Raw genomic sequence first — 27,867 nt, forward strand, 5'->3', positions numbered from 1 at the left:
AAAACAAGATTAGTCACACAATCTGTTAATTACATTAATTTTGTTTCTTTTTAATTTGTTGTGTTTGTATACACATCTGAAACACATTGAAAGTGTTTTTAAAAAGGGCGTCCAAAATCAAATTTAGTTTTGTGATGCACTCTTTTTCCCAATATTTGGAAATTTGGAAACACATTTCAAATCTCTAGTCTTATTTCAAGATGATGTACAATGCCACTGTGTTTGATACCCTTGAAGGTCAATTTTCGCATCCACAAATGTTCAATGATTTCACATTTCAAATATTTTGATACCCTTCAGGTGCAGCTTTTCGGAAGTCAAACAACGTTTGATGTCAAATTTCAAATATAATCTGTACATGATATTTCATAGAGATTTTTAATTTCATTCCATTTTTGATGATATTCAATCAAAATGGTATCGGTTGTGACACTTTGACTTGTGAAAAAATTCCTCTTTGGCATGTAAGATTTAATAATTGTTTATGTCCGATGTGTGTAGTTTCGAACTTTGCTCTGAAAGAGCATCAAACGGTATCACAAAGTGTGTAGCACACACTTTCTTTCTTATGATCAGTTTGTGAACAGTTTGTGAATGTTTCTTTGAGTAAAATAAACAAAAGGTTGATATCTGAAACACCACACTTTATGAGCGATTTTAATGTAAATGATGGTGCTGCTGAACATTAATAGATTGTGCAAGTATTTCCATGCAAAGTTTTAAATCCAACTATATCTTGAAATGGCAAAACTATTTGCTGTGTGGGGAATCTGTATTCACACAGATGAATAACAAATAGTTTAAAGCTGATTAATTGAGATGGCTAATTAAGATGATTAATTAAAAATAATATGTTTTTCCTCTCCATTTTTTAGAGAAACCTGCCACTGAAGAGCTTGACTTCCGTGCTATGCTACGTCACAGGTATCCAAGCAGAATAATTGTAGTATACAGTGGCCATCTTTACCCATTTATACACCTGGGTGAAGAGAAGCAATTATAGACCTTTCCATTGTTTATAAACACAAAGCGCTGGTTGGTTTGGCTGGCTGAATGTTAGTTAAACACTCAAACGTGTCAACAGATGCTTTAACCAGCTTCAACATTTTCTGCAAACTTTTAATTTAATAAAAAAATCCCATGATTGGTTGCTTTGTTTCCAACAAATTCAACACTGATTTTTGAATAGTTCTGTGACATTGTTACAAACTGTGGGCATCTGTTTTTGTTTTGCATTTGTGGCTTTCCATAGTTTTCCAACCTCGGTTGAAAAAAAGTTTGGGCTGTTATGTCAGAATAGAAAGGTCTGTGTTTATGGATCAACCCACTCTCCAATGGACTAAACCACCAGAACTTGAATTCCCTGTTCTACCGTTTGGCCATGACACTCCATGTTCTCATTCCATTTATTTGGTGCGTCGATTAGCTTCCCTGGGTCGACCTTGCCTTGCTCACTCGGGTGAGCCCCTGCCATGCTCGAATCGAACGATCACACTTGCTCTATTTTCTCGTGGTGACATCATGCACTGTCCTCGGGTCACCCCCAAGTGACCCACTCCACAAGCAGGGCACTGGAGGGCTGACCCGGGTAAGCCCCTGGAACGACGTCAAAGCTATTCAAACGTGCCGGGGGCAGACCGGGGTCGACCCACCCAGGGAAGCTAAACGCACGCACCCATTCAATCATTGTTTGAAAAACATTTTACTCTGATGACAACTCGTTTGTTTGATACCCTTTTTAGAGAGGTAGAACGTCGTGAGTCTAAGGTTGAGGTACCAGACTGGGGAACACTCAAAGATACTGACGTACTTGAGAAAGAGGTAAGCATTTGGCTGAGGCTCTTGTTAAAGGTAGTGGACACTATTGGTAATTGTCAAAGACCAGTCTTCTCACTTATACATAAAATAACAAACCTGTGAACATTTTAGCTCAATCGGTCGCCAAAGTTGCGAGATAATAATGTAAGAAAAAAAACCACCCTTGTCACATGAAGTTGTGTGCTTTCAGATGCTTGATTTCTAAATCTGAGGTCTCGAAATCAAATTCGTGGGAAATTACTTCTTTCTCGAAAAACTACGTTACTTCAGAGGGAGCCGTTTCTCACAATGTTTTTTACTATCATCCTCTCCCCATTAATCGTTACAAAGTAAGGTTTTATACTTAGGGAATAACAGTTCGAGTACCCGGTCTTCACTGCGTGGTAATGACCGGGTTGGTGGCTGGCGCTGTTAATGGACCGAGCCGGAGGCGAGGTCCGTAAACAGCGCCAGCCACCAACCAAGGTCATTACCACGCAGTGAAGACCGGGTACGAACACTGTTATTCCCATTACTAAATACCTTTTTTAGCGAAATAAACGGCTAAAATTGTCCAAATTTTGTGACTTTTCTCTCGGCGGTACTTCCAGACATGTTCAGGGTCCATATTTGAGCTTTTGATGGTTCCCATCTCTTTCGGGCGTTAATCACATTACTGATCTTTGAGACCAGTGACTCTTTTAAATAATGATCTGTTCAGCGCCTTCACTGGGGTCAAAGGAGGCAAATGATTGGACGATAGCTGTTCCTTGTGCATTAAAACGCGCGCATGAGCTACGCGCGCACATGTTACACGCGCGCACTCAAAATTGATACATTTTCAGCGCGCGTACGCGTAAGTGCGCGAAGTTGCAATGAAACTAACAGGGATATAAATAAGCGTGCGTTACAGTGTAACGGCAAGGTTTACACAATGTATGCTGATTTAGTGGCCACTTATTCGCTATTTTCCAAAGCCGGTCTTTATACCACCATTAACACTCCCACACGTGACCGGGTTTTGACCAATCAGAGACTTGAAACCGTCCAAGGTATTTATTAATAATAATTATTTTGAGTAATTACCAATAGTGTCTTTTAAAAGGTTTGGTAATCACTCCTAAAACTAATGGCAATAAAAACTTACTGGGTAAGAAGTAGAGCAGGTTTGAATGTAAACATAGGTCGCATCTTCGATAGCCAGATGCCGAGGATCTTGGCTGATGGTGAATTGTGCTGGTAACCTCTCCCCTTTTGTGTTCTTTAGAAGTGGATGTGATGAAGTGGATGTGATTACTTTATATAATTGGGCCCTGGTGTTCACTGACTGCTTATGATAATGTGTTCCCATTGTTCATGCAGCCAAAAGAGATTGATCACTGCTAAATATTTTTTATACTAATAATAATACTGGGTTCTTATATAGTGCTTTATTACACAAAGGGGCGCATCAAAGCACTTGGTATTTTGTCCTGCTATTTTTTGTTGAGAGACGTTTTAAAGTATATGATCTATTCCTTTATATCACCATGTAATGATTTACAAGGTGCTTTACTGCGATGCTGCCGATTAAACCAAGAACACTGGGACGAACTTCTTCTCATTTGGATAAGTGCACCTAGGTGACTTGAACAAACTCTGCGTGTCATGGGCGAGCGGTTAAGAGCACCGGATTCAAGCTCTGGTGTTTAATCAGCAGAGTGTGGTTTTGAATCCCGGTCATGACACTTGCTAAGTAAAATTGGGGAGGTAGTGCTTTCTGCTGTACCGGCCAGGCTTTGAACTGATACAAAAGCCTTCATCCAAATGGACTGTAAAAGGGGAAACCCTGTTTCAGCCCTAGGAGTACATGTAGGTGGCAACGGCCTCTGGACAAAATAATTGTAGCCCACACCTTTAAGTGGGCTTAAGGCCTTGTGTGTCTGGCGTCTTGCATAAAAAAAAGTCCTGTCCAGTGCTCTTATTAGCATCTCATCTTTATCCGTTATTTCTTAATGACAGGGGGCTGAGATAACGAGACCGCTGAAGTCCGCTAGAGCAAATGAGCGTGACGGTCGAATTAAGCTGGAGATCGGTGCTAGGGCACTGGGCGTCAAACCAACATGGTACAAAGATGACAAAGAAATCACTGCCAGTAAGAAGTACAAGATCAAAAGTGCTGGCAATGACTTTGAGATGACGATTGTCGACTTGAAAACGTCCGACAGCGGAAATTATACTGTGAAGTTTGGTGACTATGCTGAGTCCAAATGTAATGTCGTCGTTGATGGTAAGTTTCAAGATCTTCTGTGTTGTCCTTTTTACTCAATTAAGTGGGTTTTTTGTTGAATAAATGAAAGATATGAATTTGCAATGCTGCTCTCTGTTGTTAAGCATTTTGGAATGACAAAATCATTTTCTTAATTTCAAATACATTGTTCGGAAGCATTACTGATGCTTTACTGATTTGAAATAGCGTTGAAATCTACTGATTGTTGCTGTACTTCGTCAAAGCAAAACTGTTGATTACAATAAACATGTATTTTTCTTTGGAATGAAACTTTTTCTCTTTCTTTGTGGGCTTTGTCTGTTTGCATAAAATATTTACTATTTATTGAGTAATTCATTATCTTGCTGAGCAGATTTTATGTTGCCCTTTTTTTTTTTTGGCTGAATGTTGATTTTATTTTTTAAATGTAAAGAGATGGTACATTGATGACTAAAGATATTCATTCAAATAATTATTTTTAGAAGTGAATCGTTTAAAAATTAGAATCTCCATGGTTTATAAGTGGGAGTGGGGGGGGGGGGTACACAACTACTTGAGTTATTACGATATCGAAATTTAGGACCTATGGAATTGATTTTTTATCAACTCCAACTTAAGCATGGTGGAGGTTTGTGGTAACACCATGAACATATCTCCCGTGAGTAGGACTTGAAACTTTGTATAGTGGAGATACAATCTAGATTAGGTTTGTGGTAACACTATGGAAATATCTACCTTAATAATAATAACATTAATAATAATAATAATAATATTTTCTTAAGTAGGATTTGAAACTTTGCATGGTGGAGGTTTGTGGTAACACCATGAACATATCTCCCGTGAGTAGGACTTGAAACTTTGTATAGTGGAGATACAATCTAGATTAGGTTTGTGGTAACACTATGGAAATATCTACCTTAATAATAATAATATTAATAATAATAATAATAATATTTTCTTAAGTAGGATTTGAAACTTTGCATGGTGGAGATACAATCTAGATAGGTTTGTGGTAACACCATGGACATATCTCCCATGAGTAGGATTTGAAACTTTGTATGGTGGAGATACAATCTAGATTAGGTTTGTGGTAACACTATGGAAATATATACCTTAATAATAATATTAATATTAATAATAATAATATTTTCTTAAGTAGGATTTGAAACTTTGCATGGTGGAGGTTTGTGGTAACACCATGAACATATCTCCCGTGAGTAGGACTTGAAACTTTGTATAGTGGAGATACAATCTAGATTAGGTTTGTGGTAACACTATGGAAATATCTACCTTAATAATAATAATATTAATAATAATAATAATAATATTTTCTTAAGTAGGATTTGAAACTTTGCATGGTGGAGATACAATCTAAATAGGTTTGTGGTAACACCATGAAAATATCTCCCGTGAGTAGGACTTGAAACTTTGTAAGGTGGAGATACAATCTAGATTAGGTTTGTGGTAACACTATGGAAATATATACCTTAATAATAATATTAATAATAATAATAATAATAATAATAATAATAATAATAATAATAATAATAATAATAATAATAATAATAATAAAAGTAGGTAAAAGTAGTCCCCGTGGTGGTTGGAGCACTTGGCACCATTCCCAAAGCACTGGGGAAACATCTAGATGAAATAGGGACAAATGTGAGGGTAGATCTGTTACAGAAGGCAGCGCTTTTGGGAACAGCGAGGATCCTGAGAAAGACCCTTGAGATCTAAGGCTACGGGACGTAGCCCGACTCGAGGAGTTACCGGCACAAAGGAAAATGAGATCTTTCTTTTGCATGCTGTGATAAAATGAAATAATAATAATAATAATAATAATAATATTACCTTAAGTAGGATTTGAAACTTTGCATGGTGGAGATACAAAATCTATATAGGTTTGTGGTAACACCATGGACATATCTCCCATGAGTAGGATTTGAAACTTTGCATATGGTAGAGATACAATGTTTGTAGTAACATCATCCTTTTACTTGGGACGGAATAGTAGAAGCAGCTTTGATGAAATGGTGCCAGGTTGCTTTATCCCTCATGAGTTGTTGGAATATCTCCCAAAAGTAGGATTTGAAACTGAGCATTCCACTTATAATGCTAAGTAGTTACATATGTTTTACCTTATAAATTAATAGTAAAGCATCAGCTAAACATAGGGCAGAAGTTGACGATTTAATAAGAAGAGGTTTTCTTGTTGATTGTCAATGGTGTACCATCTCTTAAAGCTAAGCATTTTTTTCCCCCGCACTGGCTGTGCAACATCTCTTAGCTAAGCACTTTTCACTCTGGCTGTGCAATGATTGTATCTGCTTTTAAATATTAACTAATTTAATTTGCTTCATTCTGCTTTTTCCTTCTCACTCTACACTCCTCTTTGCTTTTGTCTGTCCTTGGCTGAACCCTTCCCACGTTGTTGCTTTTGGCTGCTTTCTCTTCCCACAGTGCACCGTTGCCTAGCAACCATATCAGACAGGGAGTATTCATCTATGGTTGCTAAGGGTTTTTTGCCGAAGGGGGGTACGATCCTTGTTTTGATTTCAGAGAGGGTTGTCAAATCTTTGAAGGTATCTCACACTTAATCCCAAATCTAAAAAGTAGTGGATTTTTGTGATGGACTTCTGCGAGCTAAACCAAACATGTTTTGTGTGAAAACGAGCATACCAATACTGTCTACTGTGTCATGTTGAAGGTCCATGTACCAATTCTTTTGCTGATATAGTTCATGTTGAAGTTATTATTATTATTATTATTATTATTTATTCGGCCAAGATTTTTTAACAAACAGTACAAGATACAATATTACCGCAAAAATATAAGTTGTGCAACTTTGTCTGGGTTGCTTGTTTGCTAGTGGGTAATGCGCTCAACTCTCACCAGTGTGGCCTTGGTTCCATTTCCAGCAAAGGCCATTATGTAAGAAAAGTTAATCAATGGCTCTCTCCTATGTCATGGGTCTATTATCAGAGCCCTCTAGATTTTTCTTCCTCTGGAATTTTTTTTGTTTTTCTTTTAATATCTGACTGTGCTTCGTGGTTATATGGGTCGAAGTCGGTCGATGGGTCGATTTTGGAATTCTTAGTGTACTTCTTAAACGAAGTCATTATTTTCAAGGTTTGACAATCCTCAAGAGAACTTGAAATTCGGCTGAAAACTGTTGAATTTGGCCCTTGTTTTGTGTGTGTGCTTTGCTGGTATTGTACATGTGTATCAATAAGGCATGTTAAAGAAACAACAAATGGAGAACTGTCTCAAACAATAGTCGTTATGCTTACAGGAATTACCAGTCAAAGTAGCGTGTCATAATATGCACAATCTGTGACTGGTATCCTGGTTACTTTTTCTTAGCAGAACGTTATAATGCACTTATTTTCTGCTTAAGCGGCTCGATGAAATTGAGCCCTCTGGTATCAAAGATTATTTGTAGACAAAGTAATCTCGGAAACCGTTTGAGAACAAGGTTACAAATTTTCCTAAATTACAAATTAGCTTAACAGGTTTTTTTTTTCAGGAATAAAACCCTACCGAGGAATAGTTTGAAATGAATTTCCTTGGGTAAAAAAAAGAAGACGAAAAAAACAAACTGAAAACTGTCTGATTGCTTGCCATTTTGCTTGTAGTTTGTTCTTACTTTAAATGCTTACATCCATTTTATCTGTGCCTTCATAATATCCCCAGCTTGCTCATGAATATGCATGCTGCTTTGTCTCGAGGAATATGCATGCTGCTTTGTGTTGATGAAGTTGCATGCTGCTTTGTGTTGATGATGAGCATGCTGCTTTGTCTTGATGAATATGCATGAGGTGACATGATGTCACGGGTTAAGGTTTGTTATTATGAAACTTTCAAGTTATTGTTCTTTTATCAATCTTTATCTTGACAGTATTTTTCTACTTTCTGAACTATTTTGTCGTTGATCTGATTTAAATGGCCAGTTGTACACATGCAAATGATTTCTTGCTGTTTAAAATAAACAAATTTAGGGATTTGGGTAAAAGCAACTAAGTCCCACTTCATGAAGCAAATTATGTATAAGGTAATTTTAGGTCTTGTAAAAGAACCGTGCTAGTTTTTGGAAAAAGGACATTCCTGTAAAGTTGTTGAGAGGCTTAGTTTGGGGGGGGGGGAACCCTGAAAATAACCACACTTAAACATAGTTTGTGGCTCATTTAAGATTTTCTAGTGACCACCTAAAAAAAAAAACCCCAAAACAATAAAATAGAAACAAACAATTGACAAAAGGTGACCATATGTGATAGATTTCTTTGACAATTGTTAGCGATGTAATTTTTTTCCAAGTAAACTGAAATATTAGATGTCTCTCGGGGAATCATCTGGACAACTGGCCATTATTTCCATCTATTTTTAGTTAGTTTATGACAGGAAACATAATAAAAGGTCACTTTACATCTGTTACATTAGCAGTTACTTCAATGGTTTTTAGTAATGGCTTTCTTGCAACTGCCTGAAGCCACAGGAACTGTACTAAAAAATAAACAAAAGCAAATAGAAAAACTGCTAATGTGATGGTCAAAGTTGTACCATTGTTGTTACAGGAAAGCTCCATTAAAGAAAGAGGCCAGAATAATACATCCTTTTAATCTTTACCAACTCACACCTGTTATCTCCATGTAACTCATTGTCAAACCAATGGATCCTAATCTTATAATTGGATCAAATAGTGCTGCTGAGAAGATTAACTGCTCATCCATTAACTTTAATGACCCAAGTAATGACAATGTAAAACACCCACTCACTCAACATATAGCTTGTGAGTTTGTTGGCCAAATTCGTAAATGGAGCTTTCCTGTAAAGTGTTTTCTGTCTTATTCTTTGTTTTTTTCTTTCATAATTTCTGATTGTTTCTATCCACGTCTCTTCCTATCCTTTCCTCTATTCCAAATAACTCTCTCTCTCTCTCTTGATACCATTAATAACAATCCAAACAGCGGCCCCACCACGTAAGTATCTTATCTTAAAGTGTGTGTTTGATCTGAGTCAATCAAAGTCTTTATACAGCAGCTATCTTAGTTCCCTTGTCAAAGAGTACAGTCAACTAGACAATCTGTGTCTAGGCACCAGTCTATTGAAAAGGCTTTGGCTATGTTGAAAATGGTTTTAGACTGTTGTCTAGTTCCCTTCTCAAAGAGTACAGTCAACTAGACAATCAGTGTCTAGGCACCAGTCTATTGAAAGGGCTTTGGCTATGTTGTAAATGGCTTTAGACTGTAGTCTAGTCAATCAGTGTCTAGGCACCAGTCTATTGGCTTTGGCTAGGTTGTAGTGGCTGCAGACATGACATTCTTCCTGCTGCAGTCTGATTTCCGATCAATGGGAGACTTTTGAGACGCTGGCGTCAGCAGACATAACGGTCCTTTTGTGGCTCTGAGCACGCGCGCACATGCTCAGTATTGCGCGCGTTAGGTCTGAGCACAAGCACTACTGGCGAGAACTGTGAAAAAAGGACTGTCCAAAAGTCTCCCATGGGTTTATACAGAGACACTGGTCTCAAGCCACAGCCGAAGTCTATTGGCTTCTGCAGCAAGGTCATGTAGGCCTTACAGTAATGTAATTCAACAGACACAGTTCATTCTTGTCAGGCATGTCATGTACCTCGTGTCAGTCCTATGCTTTATTCTTATGATACAAAAAAGGGTCCTGACTATTTTATCTTTGTAACCTCACCGTTGTTACATTGTACTCTTTGATATAGAACCAAGATGGCTGCTTCAGTATTAGGTCACATTCTCACGCGAGCGTTTTTATCTCACTAGCACCTTAAAGAGGGGCTCCAATTAGGTCAAATTTAGTTTTGTGATGCACTCGTTGAAAGTGGGGGGAAATGACAAGTCTCCAACCTCATGTAAAAATGGTATGAAATGCCACCCGCTACCTTTCACATGTATTTTTTGGCAAAATCCAAAACATTTGATGATACCATATTTCAAATATTTGGTCTAAACTTGTATCTACATTTTCTTTTTAGTTCATTCCTGGATTGTGATAATATACAATCTAATTTTACCTTTTAACTGGCGCCAACAAATTCCTCAGACCTATTTGGTTTTGCTTTCTGACGGTGGCATGTTTCAAACTTCGTTCGGAATGAGTAGAAATAAAATGATATTTTGCACCAATTTAGCGTGAGATTGGAGAATTGACATTGTTGACACTATCTATTTGAAAACGAGTGCATCACAAAATTGAATTTGACCATGGAGATCCTTTTTAAAATTCTACAAACAGTGCCACACATACACAGCTTTTTATTTTGCGAAAAATAGTTAATGGCCTGACGTTTTGACCCTAGCAGAGTCTTTCTCAAAGGTTAAATTATTAGCTTTTTATTTTTATACATGACACGCGTCACCTGCTTTTCCTTCCTATTATCCTTCTTGCTATTTTTCTTTCTCCTCTCCTTTGTCCTCTCCTTCTAATCCCCTCACTCATCTTGCCCCTTTAAATCTTTTTTAGGCGCTATTCCGAAAAAATCTCCCCGTGTTAGTGTTTTTCAGAACTTTTTTAGTAAAGCATTTTCCGTTGACTTTATCACTGCCACGATAAAACCCTGGCTTGTACACAGGAAAGACAGCAAATGTTGTTCTCGTGCGAGAGGCATGAGGAATGATTTGCCAGACCTCGGCCGTAAGACACGGCCGATAGTTTGCCTTTTTAGAACACCCAGACTTTTGAGCCAAATACAACAATGGTGAAAGCTTGCCCATTCTTGTAAGTCACAATTGTATAATAACAAGAAAACGGTTTGGAAGTGGGCACTACACACTTACTTCAAGAAAAAGGGAGATTGCGAACATGAACTCCAGAATTTTTGTCCCTCTTTTGGTGGAAATGAAGCATACATGCATCATAGTTAGTGAATGCCTGTGTATGCTAAACAATGGAATGTCTGGGTGGATCTACAAGTCTACCGTTGAAATAACTGCAACAAAATTAGAGTTCTCCGAAGTTGTTCAGGGTGACAAAAATCTTTGCCATAAGCCAGGTGAAGACTAATTTGAGGGATATATGCCATAGACGTAAAGTGGTTAAATATCTCTTCCATTATAGTTCTCCATCTTCCTCCCTTTCTGTTCCTGTTTTTTTCCCCCAGCTTTTCTCTAATCATTTACTACTATCTTCCTCATCTTCTTTATACCTACCCTCCTGTCATCCTATCCTTTCTCCTTTCCACCAATCCGGCGCTGTTTTTAAAAGTCAAACACGGTTTAAGCACTCAACACATTTTCATGCACAACAATGCAATCTGCAGTGAAAGCGCATACGTGTGATATATTAGTAATAATACTGGTAATTATTGAATGGTTTTTCCCTCTGGTTTTTACATCTGCACTAGCTAAGTCCAAGTTACAGATCTGCAGCTGATTTCACACAACTGCGTAAGTCCACTTGCGCGACAGTTATGGACTTGCGCAGTTGCGTAACTTGCGCCAAGTGGACTTGCGCAGTTGCGTAAAGTTTCGTGAAATCGGCTGCTGGAATAACACAGAGGCCACAGATACCTCTATTGCCCCTGGACTTGGCCTTGGTGCCCCTTCAAAAATTTCCCATAGACTTTAAGATTTTTCAATGGTAGTGCTCTTTGCAAAATGAACATTGCCTTGCCCTCTTAAAGGAACGTTACAGAATTGGTAAGAAACAAAAATCGTGATGATCACAGACTTACAGATTTACATAAAACTTACGCGGTCTAATGATGATGATAGTAGAAAACATCCCTTGAAATATTTCTGTCTGAAATTTCATATTTTACATTGCCTTGCCCTCTCAAAGATGATTTTCCAGGCCTGATGCTACATACACCATATTCAATATCTTATCATATTTTATACAAATGGTTTGAAAACAGTTTGTTTGAACCGAAGAATTATCCACAGTTGACCACTCCAATCACACATAAAACTGATACATTATTTTATAAAGAGGAAATAAATACTTCAAAACATTCTATCGAAACAAAACCTTCTTTATGGAAAGGTTTGTGGTAATACCATGTTATGACTATCTCTAAATGAGTTGGGTGGTTCTGAAAAGAACCGTTGGTTTCAACTCCTTACTTTCTTTATCAGTCATACGTTTACAACTTCCTTTTTTAGACAAACTTCCTACATCATTTCGTTAAACACAAATTTGAGTTTTGAATTTTAACTGCACTTTAAGAAATTACATGAAGTGGATTTGTTTGCATCATCAGGTCGATTGTCTAGTACCTTACTCAGCCCCATTTCATTCCATGGCTTCTTTTTATAGGATGCAGTCTAATCTAACAGATGAAACAATTGCATCAGGATAAAGAGTATTAGATCAGATCCGAATGGGCGGCTACGGCTAAGGCTGTTGCTAAGAGTGTTGCTAAGGGCTTACTATACTTAACTGCATGATGACACAGTAATCCAGCTATTGACCAAATTCACCTGACGTCATCATCAGAATAATCTTGGAACCGCCATATTGGTGGGCAATGTCACTGTGCGTTATACAGTGAAGAGCGCATTGAAGGCGACGGGGCGTTTACACATTAACCTAATGCCAACCAAAATGGTGAGCGTGGCACAGTCACCGCGTGTGACGTGCGTGCAAGGGGTCAATAGCCAAAGCCACCAACTTGGACATGGCTTGAATGCTGAAAAGAGCTATCATTGTTGTTGCAGCCATTAGCCATAGCTTTAGCCGAAGTTGCTTGATTCGGACATGGCCATTTTGAATCGGTTTCCCCAACGACGTGATACCACTCTATTTCAATAACATTTTATTTTGGATGCATGTTTTTTTGCTTTGTGATTTCAAACAGTATGCGCTTCTTCTAAGCATGTTTTTTCTACTACCAGTGAGAAATACCTGGTAATTGATGGGCTTTACAGCTGGTAAACATGCTTAGAAGAGACTCATGCTTACCAATTTCATCAATCATGACAGAAATTCAATAACCAGCACACAGCATGAGGAGTGAGACCAAATACTAGTAAGCGTAAAAAGTAACATAGCGGTTCTCTTTTTTTTTGAAGCTGGCAAACCAAAGGTAGATTATGTGACTCTCCTGAAGCCCATCGAAGTCCATGAAGGGCAAGACGCAAAGTTCACCTGCGAGCTGTCTGGAGATTGCATGGATCTGGGCTGGTATAAGAACAACGAGAAGGTCCCACCTCGAGATAAAAAGTGTGAGGTGAAACGTCTGGGTCGTAGACACACTCTGATTGTGAAGGATTGTAGAGCGGCGGATCAAGGAGAGATCGCTATCAGTGTGTTTGGATTATACAGTCGAGCTGATCTGACTGTCAAAAGTAAGAATATAAGAATAAAAATAATAATAAATATTGTTTCCTGATGATGACTAGAGCAAGTCAAAACGTTGAGACAATTAAGATAGGGTTTGTCTCCGGGCCCCCCGGTTTTTCTCCCTCCTGAAAAATTGAATATTTCAATCTCGGGCTGTGCTCTGTGATGGGTTGATGTGGCTGGCTGCCAAAGGCACCCTTGCTTCTTTGTGACTCAAACATGTTGTAGCCGCGTCCTTCGCAATTCAGCCTCTCAGCTGCAAGTAAAGATTAGCCTCACAAATTATGATTATTATTCTGATACTTAAGTCATATAAGACACACACTTAAAATAGTTTTCTCCTCTGTATTTCAGCAAAGCCCAAGTTTGTGAAGGAGTTATCCCCAGTGTCTGTGGTCGAAGGTAGATCCTGCGCCCTTCAATGTGAGATCTCGGACTTCACTTCGGACGTCAAGTGGTTCAAAGACGGCAAGCCGGTCACTCTAAACGATCAAGTGGTCAGTAAGTCGGACAAAGGTGTTCGCAAGTTGGTCTTCTACAAAGCAATGTTTGATGATACTGCGGAGTACACCGTTAAGTTTACCACTTTGGAGTCCAAGGCAAAGTTATCAGTTACAGGTGCGTAGATTATCGGACACTCGTTTGTGAAATATTTCCCTTTGAAATTCCCTCTTTATTTTCCGTAAAAAAAAAGAAAAAAAGACAGAATCATTTGGAATGACTAAGGCAAAGTAAATAGTTACTTTGAGATACTTTGGGATACTTTGAGGCGCTGGGTGGCAGCAAACTTACCAGGTAAATTTCCGTTGTGTAGTTCTGAGCATGCGCACATTATCGAGAACAACGGATAGTACACTGCCACCAAGCGTCCTGAAAGTCTCCCATTCATGTTGATACTGAAATATTTATCTCCGTACTCACAAAAACAGGCATGATAATCTTCATACTTAAGTCTGATTGTTCTGATTGCTCTTGGTATTAAATAAAAAGTATGATTAAAGGGAAGGAACACGTTTGATAGTTACTCAAAACAAATATTAACTTAAAAACTTACTTGGTAACGAGCATTGGAGAGCTGTTGATATTATAAAACATTGTGTGACACGACTCCCTCTGAAGTAACGTAGTTTTTGAGAAAGAGGTAATTTCTCACTAAAATAATAAAAGACTTCTAGCTAGAAGTCTTTTATTCCTATCTGAAAGCACACAAATTCGTCCAACAAGGGTTTTTTTTCTTTCACAATTTTCTCGCAACTTCGATGACCGATTGAGCCCAAATTTTCACAGGCTTGTTATTTTATGCTAAAAATGGGATACACCAAGTGAGAAGATTGGTCTTTGACAATTCCCAAACGTGTACCTTCCCTTTAAACAGCCTAAAAACTCTTATTAAACCTTATGCTATGTTGGTCTGCCCTTGTGTTCAATAACATTTTCCTACGTTTCCCCCAAGGATTAAACAGAATCATAGGACATATTTATAGTAGGACAAACAAACAAACAGTAAACATGACCTAGGACAATGATACTGAAAAAATGTAGCAATATAAAAAGTAAGGATGCTGTTTAAGCCGAGGCAAGTTAAGGGTAAACTTTGGTAATTTCATTTGCTTTCAGAGCCACCAAACTTCTCCGGGAATCTCCCAGAAGAAACCGAAGCCTTTGCTCACGAAGACGCTGAATTCACCACCGAAGTTGACAGTCCTGAAGCCGAGGTCTTCTGGTTTAAGAACGGGAAACCCCTGGAGCCTGACGATGACAAGTACGAGGTGATTGCAGACGGTAACACCAGGAAACTGATTATCAAAGATGTCGGACCATCGGATCAAGCAAACTACGCCTGCGCTCTGGATGAGACTAGGGCCACACGCTCTAACCTCAAAGTTCAAGGTAAGAAGCGAAGATTGAAGACAGGTTTAATTTTTAATTTTTTTTTATTATTATACAAGTGAACAGAGAAATTTGGTCAAGAGCAGGATTTTGAACCTACGTATGTCCTTTGGATTAACCATCAAACAATAATTTACACAATGTTAAGGTAATGTGACATTGTAAATTTGAGTGAGTTTGGGTTAGACAGAGAAGAAGTGACTTGAGCAAGATATGAACCAACGATCTCCAGAGGTATAATAATATGGATTTGAACTGCCTCTAGCTACAGGCACTCATGGTGGTCTTGTTGGTATGACACTGCTCTAGAATTGCAAGGGTCGTCGGTTCAAATGCACGTTTTTGTCACAGAACTCGGGGAAAGTTTTGATGATACAGTGCTTACACACATCGGTGTAAGTGATGAAACCAAATTTAATAAACAAAATATGGTTTTTATTTTCTTCAGCACCACCGACCCTCAAAGTGCCTCTTGACATGGAAGACATCGTCGTCAAAGCCGGTGAACCAGTGGAGGTCAACTTAGACATCTCCGGCTCTCCAGCACCTAAAGTAGAATGGAGTAAACCAGGAGTGAGTTTGGTTCCAGATGACCGCACACAGATGGTGACAATGCCTGAGAACGCTACTTTGTTGATAACGCACACGGATCGTGACGATACCAATGAGTACACGGTTAATGTGTCTAATAAGCACGGCACTGAGACAGCCAACTTCAAGATCACCGTCATTGGTACGTTGATAGATTTTCTTCTTCTTATTAATATCATTGGTTTATTCACACCATACTGCAGCCTGAAGGCTGAGCTGCACAGTGGTTTACAGTTGGTAAAAAAACCCCATCAATACACAGAAGTAAACAGAAAATTACACAAGACTTTAAAAAAGCACTGTATCAAAAAACAAGCACAAACACCAATGAACAAACGTGTTTTAAATAGACAAGACAAATAGCAATCCACCAGTTAGGTACAAAATAGGGCGATTATGAAATCCAATACAAAAACATTATTTATATAGAAAAACTTTAACGTGAGATGTAACTATAATAATAGTAAACTTGCGGGTACAGCCTTGTATTCAGTTTTGTTTGTGTGAAAAATGACTCTAAAAGGAGCCGGTGGGGTCTAGACGCTTCGAACAGTATACTCTGCTCATTTTTTGTTTCTCCTGAAGAAGAGCATCGTGTACCTTTCTTAACTCCAAAACCACACTGGCTCTTTTCATAACTTATTGTAACTTATTGTAGTGCATTATTGTAGGCACCCTTGGCACTCAATCAGTGGTTGTGCAGGTTACAAGTTTTCCTTTCATTATTATTACCTAGACAAACCACAGAAACCTGAGAATGTTAAAATCGTCGGTTACGACGAGCACTCTGTCTCTCTCGCCTGGAAGCCCCCAACAGACAACGGTAACTGCCAGATCACGCACTACATCGTCGAGTACAAAGAAACAAAGCGTGGTGATTGGGCAATCGCTGATGATAGTGTGACATCGCCGGAGTTCACTGTTCCCGATCTGACTGAAGGGAAAGAGTACATATTCCGTGTTGCTGCGGTGAATGAAGTGGGTACCAGTGAACCGACTCAGTGTGACAGGCCTCAGGTTGCCAAGGAACCATTCGGTAAGCTCTTCATTAAATAATTTTATTTTATCTTGGTCGAATTCATCAAACACAAGCTGTGGTGTTGGCAGCAGCAAAGTATGGGTTCAATACCCTGTCATGCCCTTGATCAAGTCACTTATTAAAACATATTTGGTTCGAAAAAAGTTGGGGAGGCACTAGCTTTCTGCTCTACAAGCCAGGCTCCAAAATTTTGTGTCATTGTTATTTTGAACAAATTATTTGTATTAAACAAAAAGTGCTTTGGTATTTTTAAACTTCAAGAATAGAATTAAAAAAGAAGATTTGATTTCATAGTAAAATATAGTCTCATTCAAGTTGTTTTATTTTTTTTTGATACATGTGAGACTCGCACAGTCTAAGGTCTAGTAACCAAATCAAACCCTGTTAAAGATAAGGTTATATTTCCCTTTACACCCTGGACCGGCATTTCTTTCCTACTTTAGAACCCGCTGATCAAATGGAACCACCCGTCGTTGTTGATACTCACGACGGTAGCATCGAGCTCAAATGGTCCCCACCTGACTTTGACGGGGGCTGCCCCATTACTGGCTACATCATTGAGAAACGAGAAGCGGGCTCCCCACGTTGGTCTAAGGCTAAGAAGGAACCGATCAAGGGAAACTCATTTGAGGTTCCGTCGCTCAGTCAAGGGGCTGAGTACGAGTTCCGAGTGATTGCTGTGAATAAGGCTGGTGAGAGTGAGCCGAGTAAACCAAGCAAACCAGCTCTTGCTCGAGAACCAATCGGTAAGTTTCAAATGACCAACATGGGGTGTCATGGTCGAGCAGTTTAGAGCATCAAATTCAAGCTGGGCCCAATTTCCTAAAGCTGTCAAGCAGATAATTCGTGGGTTCGAATCCCACCCGAGTAATATGCCTGTGAGTAAACAGTGCTAACACACATTGGTGTAATGGTAAAAATCAAAATCAATATTCTTTATCCCTGATGTAAATTAAACATCAGATAATACTGCTTGACACATATCTTTGATAAGCAAAAATTGAGTGGGGCACCAGTCACCAATGTAAACTCAATGTGAATTTGGCTGGTTTATAACCTATTTCTGTTAAAGCCATTGGACAATTTCGGTAAACAGTATTGTCCAAAGGCCACACTTCGTGTATCACAACTTATATATAAAATAACAAACCTGTGAAAACTTAGGCTCAATCGGTCATCAGAGTCGGGAGAAAAACACGGGAAAACCCAGCCTTGTTTCCGCACATTTCGCCGTGTTATGACATGTGTTTAAAATAAATCCGTAATTCTCGGTATCAAGAGTTGATATTGTTAAAATGTTTTCTCAAAAAGTAAAGCATTTCATGGAATAATATTTCTAGAGAAGTCTTTCACCATTACCTTCTGTAAACCCTGTAAAGTAATTTGTAAATCTGTGAACTTTATTTTTATTTTTTTTTCTGGACCGAAAGGGTCCAATGGCTTTAACGGTTCTTTTCTGTGCTTAGCAAGTTTTTGTGCTTACACTACAGGCTTTAAAAAGTTTGGCCCAGGTGGTTTATTAATCGGAGTGTGGGTTCGAATCCCTGTCATGACACTTGTGTCCTTGAGCAAGACACTTCAGTATAAGTCCTTCTATTCACTCAGGGGTATAAATGAGCACCTGTGAGAGTGGATGATGATATTGTGTTTGAAAAAGCTTTCAGAGCCCCAGGGCTGTGGACTTCCCAGGGAGCTGAAAATTATTATGATGTTGTACAGCTTTCATTTTTCATAACTTGTGAGTTTATCTGAATACTATGATTCAAAAGATAAACTTTCCCATATGGCCAAAATAATATTGCCTACTGAGAAATGTACTGGAATATACAGTTGTACAAGGTCATTCTATCTGTAAATGATGGCTTCCACTTGACTGCTTATGCTGCAATTATATACCAGTTGATGTTTGTTGTGTTGTCATTAGCCATTTAGTTATTTGCATTTTTACCAAAGGTCCTTTTGGTTGGTAAGCAGTTTACAGCAGCTAATTATATTTTCTCATAAACAAAGGTTCTACAGTCTATAGAGATTATTACATTAGGAGAATGTAAGAAGGTGAATTTGATGAACACTACATGTAGGTCAGAAAATCAAGAAGTTTTTTTTTTCTTCCAATTTTCTTTTGAATGGAGGTAGGGAGGTTGAAGATTTAATCGAGTAATTCAAACCATTCCAAAATATAATGCCACGTATTGATCCTTGTTAAATCCCTCTCTCCCCCTCAGACCCGACCTTACCACCAGGTCAACCCGTTATTGAAGACGTCACTAAAGATTCCGTCACCCTCTCCTGGGATAAACCTGAAGACGACGGAGGCAGCCCGATCAAAGGCTACTACGTTGAGAAGAAGAATCCTCAGACCGGCGAATGGGAGAGAGTCAATAAGAAGCCCATCAAAGACACTAAGTTCAAAGTGCCTGATCTTGTTGAAGGGGAGGAATATGAGTTTAGAATCTTGGCTGAGAATGAGGCTGGGATGAGTGAGCCTAGCGTTGTGTCACCGCCGGTTGTGGCTAAAGATCCAGAAAGTAAGTTGTTTATTTGTATTTATTTGTTTATTTATTTGACCAAAACACAAACAAATAACAATTACAAAGGAGTGAATACAAGAAGTTGAATATAGAAGTTCACCAGACAAGAGCAAAAAAACCAAACACATGCTAGTTATGTTGTTTTATGTGCACATATACATTCCCATGCCGGCATTACAGACTTTTTTAGATTTTTGACCAAAACTCTAAAAATTCTCAATAAATCTCAAACTTTTGCTAATATAGCTAATCCACACTGATAAAATGTCTTTATTTGAAAGCATAAAATCACCAAAACTGTTTTGACCCCAAATCTGAAAACTTGACCAATGCCGGCCGGAATCACAGATTTAATTGGTTGTTTACCCAGTCTCAACTGATAACGTGTCTTCAGTTGTCCGTTCTGTATCATTTGGGAACAAAAAATCACCAGAAAACTTTTGACCCAAATTAGAAAATTTAACCGTAACCTGCATGGTAGATTTTTTTAATTTCTGACCAAAAATACAAACTCATAAATTTCTCTACACCTCTAAAAAAAAATTTTTTTACCCAGTCTCAACTGATAAACTGTCTTTTGTAGTCCGTTCTGTATCATTTTGAATCATAAAGCCATCAGAAATTTGTTGACCCCAAATCTGAAAATTCTCTGTAAATCTAAAGATTTTGGTTGTTTACCCAGGGTCAACGGGTAAACCGTCTGCAGTAGTCCGTTCTGTATCATTTGGATCCTTAAAACCATCGGAAAACTTTTGACCCAAAATTCAGGTTTTGGGGAATTTTTGACAAAAAACCCAAACTCACAAAATTCAAATAAATTTCAAACTTTTGCTATTATAATATCCCCAGTCCCACTGATCAAATGTCTGTAGTAGTCTGTTCTGTATCATTTTATAGCACAAATTCACTGAAAATTGTTTCACACCAAATCTGAAATTTAACCCTTGTTGACATCACAGATTTTGGGGGATTTTTGACAAAAAACTCAAACTCACAAAATTCTCAATAAATCTCAACATTTTGCTAATAAACCCGGTTTGCACTGATAAACTGCTTCAGTAGTACTGTATGTTCTGTATCATTTGAAAGCATAAAATCACCCGAAACATTCTCACCCCTAAACTGAAAATTTGACCAATGCTGGCGTCGCAGATTTTTTGGCGATTTTTGGCAAAAAAATACAAACTCACAAAATTCTCAATACACATGTAAATCTCAAACTTTTGCTAATATACCCAGTCTGCACTGATAAAATGTATTCAGTAGTAACTTCTATATCATTTGACACTTGTCTGATGCGGTCAGAACTTTTGCAAATGAGAGAGGGCGTACCCAGCAGTGATCCCTCTGAGCGCCCCCCCCCCCCCCCGATATACATAGGAAGTAACAGCAAATCTCCATGTGCAGATCTGGATGTTGGCTCAAGCCTGGATACATCTGGAATAATTCACAGGCCTCAAAGTTTCACGTTAGATGTTCAAGCTATGAAAAATGTAATGGGCAGCAGCTTGACAGCGCCCTCTATCAATAACATTTCGTAATTCGCCCCCAGTTCCTCCATCTTTGGACGTCTCCCAGCTCAAGGACCTGACCATCAAAGCCGGCCAGAACATCAAACTGGTAGTAGCCTTCACTGGTACCCCAACACCCAAGGCATCATGGACCCTAGATGAGGATGAGATCATCCCTGATGAGAGAACCAAAGTACGCGGGGCACCAACCAATACTGAGCTTGTTGTCATGGATGCTAGACGCAGTGACACCGGCGTGTACACGGTAGTTGTGACTAATCCGTTTGGAACCGAGAAAGGAACATCTAGCGTGAATGTTCTTGGTGAGTTTCCATTTAATGTTTGGTTTTGAAGTCATTTCTTGTAAAGTTCATTTAATAAACAGATCTTTTTTACAATGGAATATTCCCCACCCAGTCAAAGTGGCATGTTGAACCCAGTTAATTGGGTCAACTGGTTTAACTTGAGTGTCCAATTTCCATATAAAACCAACTGGTTTGAACTGTGTCAACTTATGTTTTAATTGTATAAACCAACTTGTTTTGTCCATATTAACCCACCTGGTTTTAAAGGCACTGTACACGTTTGGTAATCGTCAAAGACCAGTGTTCTCACTTGGTGTATCCCATCATAACCATAAAATAACAAGCCTGTGAAAATTTGGGCTCAATTGGTCATTGAGAGAATTTGATGAAAGACAAAAACACCATGTTGGACGAATTTGTGTGCTTTCAGATAAGAATAAAAGACTTCTAGCTAGAAGTCTTTTAAAATTTTAGTGAGAAACTACCTCTTTCTCAAATACTACGTTACTTCAGAGGGAGTCGTTTCCCACAATGTTTTATACTATCAACAGCTCTCCAATGCTCATTACCAGGTCAGTTTTTAAGTTAATATTTGTTTTGAGTAATTACCAATAGTGTACCTTCCCTTTAACTGTTTTAACTATTTTATTAACTGGTTTCCAACTGGTTATAAAGGCAATGGACAGTCTTCTCACTTAAGGTATCACAACATATGCATTAAATAAAAAACCTGTGAAAATCTGAGCTCAATTGGTGGTCGAAGTTACGAGAGAATAATGGAAGAAAAACACCCTCGTTGCACAAGTTGTGTGCTTTCAGATGCCTTGAATTGGAGACACCAGCTGATGAGGTCTCAAATTCAATTCGAATGCTTTAGTGAGAAATTACTTCTTTTTCAAAAAATATGTTACTTCATAGGGAGACGTTTCTCACAATATATGTTTATACTATAAACAGCTCTCCATTACTTGTTACAAGTTAGTTTTTATGCCAACAATTGTTTTGAATATTTACCAATAGTGTTGAGTGCCTTTAAACCCAACTGGTTCAACCCAGTTTAACAAGGTTCAACTGGAATTTTGACCTGGATTGTCACATGATTCCAGCATTTTGGTCGGGATCATAGGTCTCTTGCGTCGGACAAGATACAAATATTATTTTCAATCATTGTTTTTTTAACTTAAGATAAACCAAGTCCACCAAAAGGTCCCATTGACGTCAGTGATGTCACAGCCAGCTCTTGCGTGTTGACATGGCAACCACCAGCAGACGATGGCGGTCAACCAATCAGCAACTACGTTATTGAGAAGAGAGACATCAAGCGATCTGGTTGGTCAGTTGTCAATGACACCACCAAAGACACCACAGTCAAGGTACAGTGAATACTTGCTTCTCAATTTGATGTCACAATGTCATTATAGAAAAAGACAATGTACATGAAAGAAAAAGAATTAGATTTTGGTTTTACATGTACCATACCAGTGTCGTGTGATGAGCATTCTATACTCAACTTATATATTTGCAGGATTGAAACTGGCTTCTTGAAATTTGCCTTTGGTACCTTATTGGTAGATGTGTACGTGTTATGTAAGACTCTGGTATTATTATTATTATTATTATTATTGATATTATTATAATTATTATTATATCCAACCCGAGTAGTATGGTTGTGGATTTTTGCTTCTGCAGGACGTCTGAAGCACTGAGTATACAATGCTTGACACACATCGGTTTATAGGAAAACACAAACTATTGTAAACAAGTTGGCCACCTGTAGGCCTTGTTACACAGGGCAATTTGTACAGGGAAATTGGAGGCAACCAACACTTTGGCAGTACTAAAGAATTTTTTTTTATCTCAATCTTTTTATCCCAAAGGCCAATATCTGAAAATCAACACTTGAATGTTTTTTCTCTTTGGAAATTGCCTGGAACTGTCTGCCTGTAGACTGCCCCATGTGACCTGCCGTCGATTTCACAAAACTCTTCCTAACTTAAGACTAATCTTAGGAACTAGGACGAGTCCCAACCCTGCACTGTAGCATGCAGACGTTAAGATTAATCCCAAGTTAGGACGAGTAACTCGTCTTAACTCGAGATAAGACGAGTCCTAACTCTTTGTGAAATCGACGGCAGGCATTTATACTTCGCTTACAGGAAGATTGGAATGCATAATTTGCTTTTCCCTAAACTAAAACTAATTGTTCTGTTGTTGATGTTGACAGATTACCAAGCTGCAGGAGGGAACTGAGTACATGTTCCGTGTTGCAGCAGAGAGCAGCTTTGGTGTTAGCAAACCACTAGAGACTCCACACACTGTCCTTGCTAAGAACCCATATGGTAAGTCTTAATGTTGTCCTTTCAATTGTTGGGTTATGGGTGTAAATCCCAAGCTGGAATTGAACCCAGTTGAGCCCAGTGCACCTATTTAGCCAGAAATCACTTATTAATATTTTTATTTTTTGTACCCAGATGAGCCCAGTGTACCCATTTGGCCATAAATCATTGATTAATATTGTTTTGTTTGTGACCAGATGAGCCTGGTGCGCCTAGTGTGCCAGAGGTCACTTCTTAATATTTTTGCGTTTTTACCCAGATAAACCTGGTGCACCCGGTGTACCAGAGGTCACCGATTAATACTTTTTTACTTGTACCCAGATGAGCCCAGGATGCCACAGGTTACTTCTTAATATCATTGTATTTGTACCCAGATGAACCTGGTGCGCTGGTATGACGGAGGTCACTGATTAATATGTTTTTACGTGTACCCAGATGAGCCCAGTGTGTCACAGATAACTGATTAATATTATTGTGTTTGTACCCAGATGAGCCCAGTGTGTCACAGATAACTGATTAATATTATTGTGTTTGTACCCAGATGAGCCCGGTGTGCCTCAGATAACTGATTAATATTATTGTGTTTGTACCCAGATGAGCCCGGTGTGTCACAGATACATGTAACTGATTAATATTATTGTGTTTGTACCCAGATGAGCCCGGTGTGCCTCAGATAACTTATTAATATTATTGTGTTTGTACCCAGATGAGCCCGGTGTGCCTCAGATAACTGATTAATATTATTGTGTTTGTACCCAGATGAGCCCGGTGTGCCTCAGATAACTGATTAATATTATTGTGTTTGTACCCAGATGAGCCCAGTGTGTCACAGATAACTGATTAATATTATTGTGTTTGTACCCAGATGAGCCCGGTGTGCCTCAGATAACTGATTAATATTATTGTGTTTGTACCCAGATGAGCCCGGTGTGCCTCAGATAACTGATTAATATTATTGTGTTTGTACCCAGATGAGCCCAGTGTGTCTCAGATAACTGATTAATATTATTGTGTTTGTACCCAGATGAGCCCGGTGTGCCTCAGATAACTGATTAATATTATTGTGTTTGTACCCAGATGAGCCCGGAGCGCCTGGTGTGCTAAGGATAATTCTTAATATTATTGTGTTTGTACGTAGATGAGCCCGGTGCGCCTGGTGTACCAGAGGTGACTGACTATGACCATGACTTTGTGGAGTTGGAATGGTCCCCACCAGAGGATGACGGTGGGGCTGATATCGAGGGATATGTCATTGAGAAGAAAGAGAAAGCCAGTACTCGCTGGATGGATGCAACAGATAAACCAATTAGAGGAAACCACTTCAAGGTAAGACAAATTGAACTGAACTGTTTAAAAACAGCCCCATTCCTTATCTAACGCATTTTCTTAGCCTTCGAGAAAGACTCTGCTAGGGTCGAAATGTCAGGCCATTAATTATTTTTTTGCATTTTCTTAAAGGCAGTGGACACTGTTGGTAACTACTCAAAATATTTATTAGCATAAAACCTTACTTGCTAACGAGTAATGGGGAGAGGTTGATAGTATAAAACATTGTGAGAAACAGCTCCCTCTAAAGTGACGTAGTTTTCGAGAAAAAAATAATTTTCTGTGAATTTGATTTTGAGACCTCAGATTTAGAATTTGAGGTCTCGAAATCAAGCATCTGAAAGCACACAACTTTGTGTGACCATGGTGTGACAAGGGTGTTTTTTTCTTTTATTAATATCTCGAACATCGACGACCGATTGAGCTCAAATTTTGAAAAGTTTGTTATTTGTTATTTTATGCATATGTTGAGATACACCAACTGTGAAGACTAGTCTTTGACAATTACCAATAGTGTCCACTGTCTTTAATTCTACTTCATTTCATTGTTTTTGGTCGCTCACAGACGGGGTGCCCTTAATTTGCTTGGTTTTATTGTAAGTGCTCTCGTACAAATCGTGTTTTCCTTGGAAGACACAATTTCATTTTTCTGTTCCGCTGCATTTGTATTACTTGTTTATAATTTTTTCTAAATTTATTCAAGGGTTAGTCCATTTTTCCCCTCTTTTTTCCTTCGATGTTAAAATGTTTCTCATATTTTAATGCTTTTTTTGTAATTTCCATAATGTATTTTAATGTTTTTTTACTTGAACAAATCATGTAATTCAGCCTACTGGCTGTAAAATGAGTTTTATTTTATTAAACCATTCAACTCAAATCAAAAAATTAAAAACCTGGAATTCAAATAAATGTTCAGATTTACTTCCTTACTACAAGTAGGGCACACCGTCCCAGCATCCATTTTCTAGTACAAACTACTGTACGCTAGTAAACACCACTGCCAAACTTACCCTGTGGGTAATTGGGTCTCAGAATTCATCACTGCAATCACCTATCTTTCTGAAAGTTTGTATTTACTCAGCGCCTTAAGGTTTTTGTATGGATAGCGCGGACCTACGCGATTGGGCAGTCGCGTACGTAAGCACACACGCCGAATATTAAAAAAATCGCTGCAATGTGTGTTCTCTTAAAATTAAAATCGTTCCGAATTCACGCAACACATCAAACATGTCTGCGCCTAGGGTGGCTTCAAAGCACAGAGCAAGTTAGCGCTCTAGTCAATATATATAGCTCTATGGTGGTAACACATGTATATATTTTCTTGCTTGGTAGATATATTCTTTTAAGATTTTGTCTTGCTGTTCATTCTACTACCGCTCTGTATTCTTTTTGGAATTCGGAAGATTTCTCACTTCTGAAAAAAATTGCCTGCTTTTTAGCTTCTATGTGGATCGGGTGGACTTCTCTTTTTTATCAACTTCCAAAAATTAACTTCTTAGAGAGGTTCAAAATCCTACTTGGCTTTGATTTATTCATGTACTTTATTTACAGGTTCCTAATTTGGGTGAAGGTCGTACGTATGAGTTCCGTGTCAGTGCTGTTAATAAGGCAGGCAAAGGCAAACCAAGCAAGGTCTCAGAACCCAAACTTGTCAAGGCTAAATTCTGTAAGTATTCTTATCAAAGTTTATCACGCTTACTAGAATAGTAAAAGTCCCGCTCTCGCAACTTGTTCTTTGTTCAACCCATTATTCTTTAAATTTACTCAGGCAGTTTCCCATGTGGTTTATTCTTTGATATTTGAAGTAAAAATGGTTGAGTCTCTTTAAAGACAGCAGATACCTTTGGTAATTGTCAAAGACCAGTCTTCTCACTTGGTGTATCTCAACATATGTATAAAATAACAAACCTGTAAAAATTTGAACTCAATTGGTCGTCGGAGTTGCGAGTTAATAAAGGAAGAAAAAAAACACCCTTGTTGCACAAGTTGTGTGCTTTCATACAATGTACACATGCTTGATTTCGAGACCTCAGCTGAGGTCTTAAATTCAATTCAAATATTTCAGTGATAAATTGCTTGTTTCTCAAAAACTGTGTTAATTCAGAAGGAGCCGTTTCTCACAATGTTTGATACTATCAACAACCCTCCATTACTCATTACCACTTAAAATTTTGTGCTAATAATTATTTTGAGTTATTACCAATAATGTCCAGGTAAACTTGTTCTGCTTTATGATTGATTTGTGCAAAGCTTTTTTTTTGCTTTTTGGTCTTCATAGTTGCAAGAATAATGAAAGAAAAAACTTTCTTGTTGCATAGACTTGTATGCTTTCATCTAAGAAAGGCTTCATGATGGAAAATAAACTCTTCCTGTAATACTACCTCACAATGTTTTATAATATCAACAGATCTCCAGTTACTCTTTACCAAGTAAGTGTGTATGGTCTTGAATTGTTGGAGTATTTACCAAAAGTGTACACTCCCTTTAAGAAGCTTTTCTTTGAAATTGGTCCCCGATGTTTTAAAACATTTTTCAAACTCTTGCAGCCAAACCTGTTCTTCGCATTGACCGTCTGAAGGATGTCAAGATCCGCTCCGGTCAAGAGTTGAAACTTCAAGTCCCCTTCGATGGCAGCCCACCACCAACAGTGACCTGGAAAAAGAATGGTAGCGAGCTCCAGCCATCAGACCGTGTAGTCATCGACAACTCGGATGAGTTGACGATCGTTAGAGTGCGTGAAACGGAACGGGACGATACTGGAGAGTATGAGTTGATTCTTACTAACGACTCTGGAACACTGAACGCCAAATGCAATGTGAACATCCTTGGTGAGAACTTTTTTCTCAGTAGAATTTAAATAATTGATTATTAACAATTATTCATAATTATTCCAAACGGTTTCGCTTTTCCTATTGGTGGAGAAGGCGTCACGTGAGGGTGTTTAAATGTCTGATAAAGACATAGCTAGAGCTGTTAAAGACTGG

At 38.4% G+C, this 27,867-nt stretch overlaps 1 protein-coding gene across 3 annotated transcripts in view; it reads left to right on the forward strand.

Moving 5' to 3' along the window:
• The window catches only part of LOC117301182 (twitchin-like), a 106,023-nt gene that overhangs the window by 20,955 nt on the left and 57,201 nt on the right, over positions 1–27,867 (forward strand). For 2 of the 3 annotated variants that reach the window (XM_033785084.1, XM_033785086.1), the window contains 17 exons: positions 876–924; positions 1,743–1,821; positions 3,799–4,066; positions 9,010–9,021; positions 13,084–13,359; positions 13,709–13,972; positions 14,972–15,244; positions 15,693–15,977; positions 16,572–16,871; positions 17,318–17,620; positions 19,100–19,402; positions 20,958–21,239; positions 22,407–22,594; positions 23,446–23,560; positions 24,696–24,883; positions 26,435–26,549; positions 27,430–27,711. In XM_033785084.1, the coding sequence (XP_033640975.1) occupies positions 876–924; positions 1,743–1,821; positions 3,799–4,066; positions 9,010–9,021; positions 13,084–13,359; positions 13,709–13,972; positions 14,972–15,244; positions 15,693–15,977; positions 16,572–16,871; positions 17,318–17,620; positions 19,100–19,402; positions 20,958–21,239; positions 22,407–22,594; positions 23,446–23,560; positions 24,696–24,883; positions 26,435–26,549; positions 27,430–27,711 (3,582 nt within the window). The remainder of the gene's footprint in view (positions 1–875; positions 925–1,742; positions 1,822–3,798; positions 4,067–9,009; positions 9,022–13,083; positions 13,360–13,708; positions 13,973–14,971; positions 15,245–15,692; positions 15,978–16,571; positions 16,872–17,317; positions 17,621–19,099; positions 19,403–20,957; positions 21,240–22,406; positions 22,595–23,445; positions 23,561–24,695; positions 24,884–26,434; positions 26,550–27,429; positions 27,712–27,867) is intronic. The other variant, XM_033785085.1, reaches the window with a different exon arrangement.

The sequence above is a fragment of the Asterias rubens genome, chromosome 16 (genome assembly GCF_902459465.1).
Source record: "Asterias rubens chromosome 16, eAstRub1.3, whole genome shotgun sequence".
In the NCBI taxonomy this organism is placed as follows: domain Eukaryota; kingdom Metazoa; phylum Echinodermata; class Asteroidea; order Forcipulatida; family Asteriidae; genus Asterias; species Asterias rubens.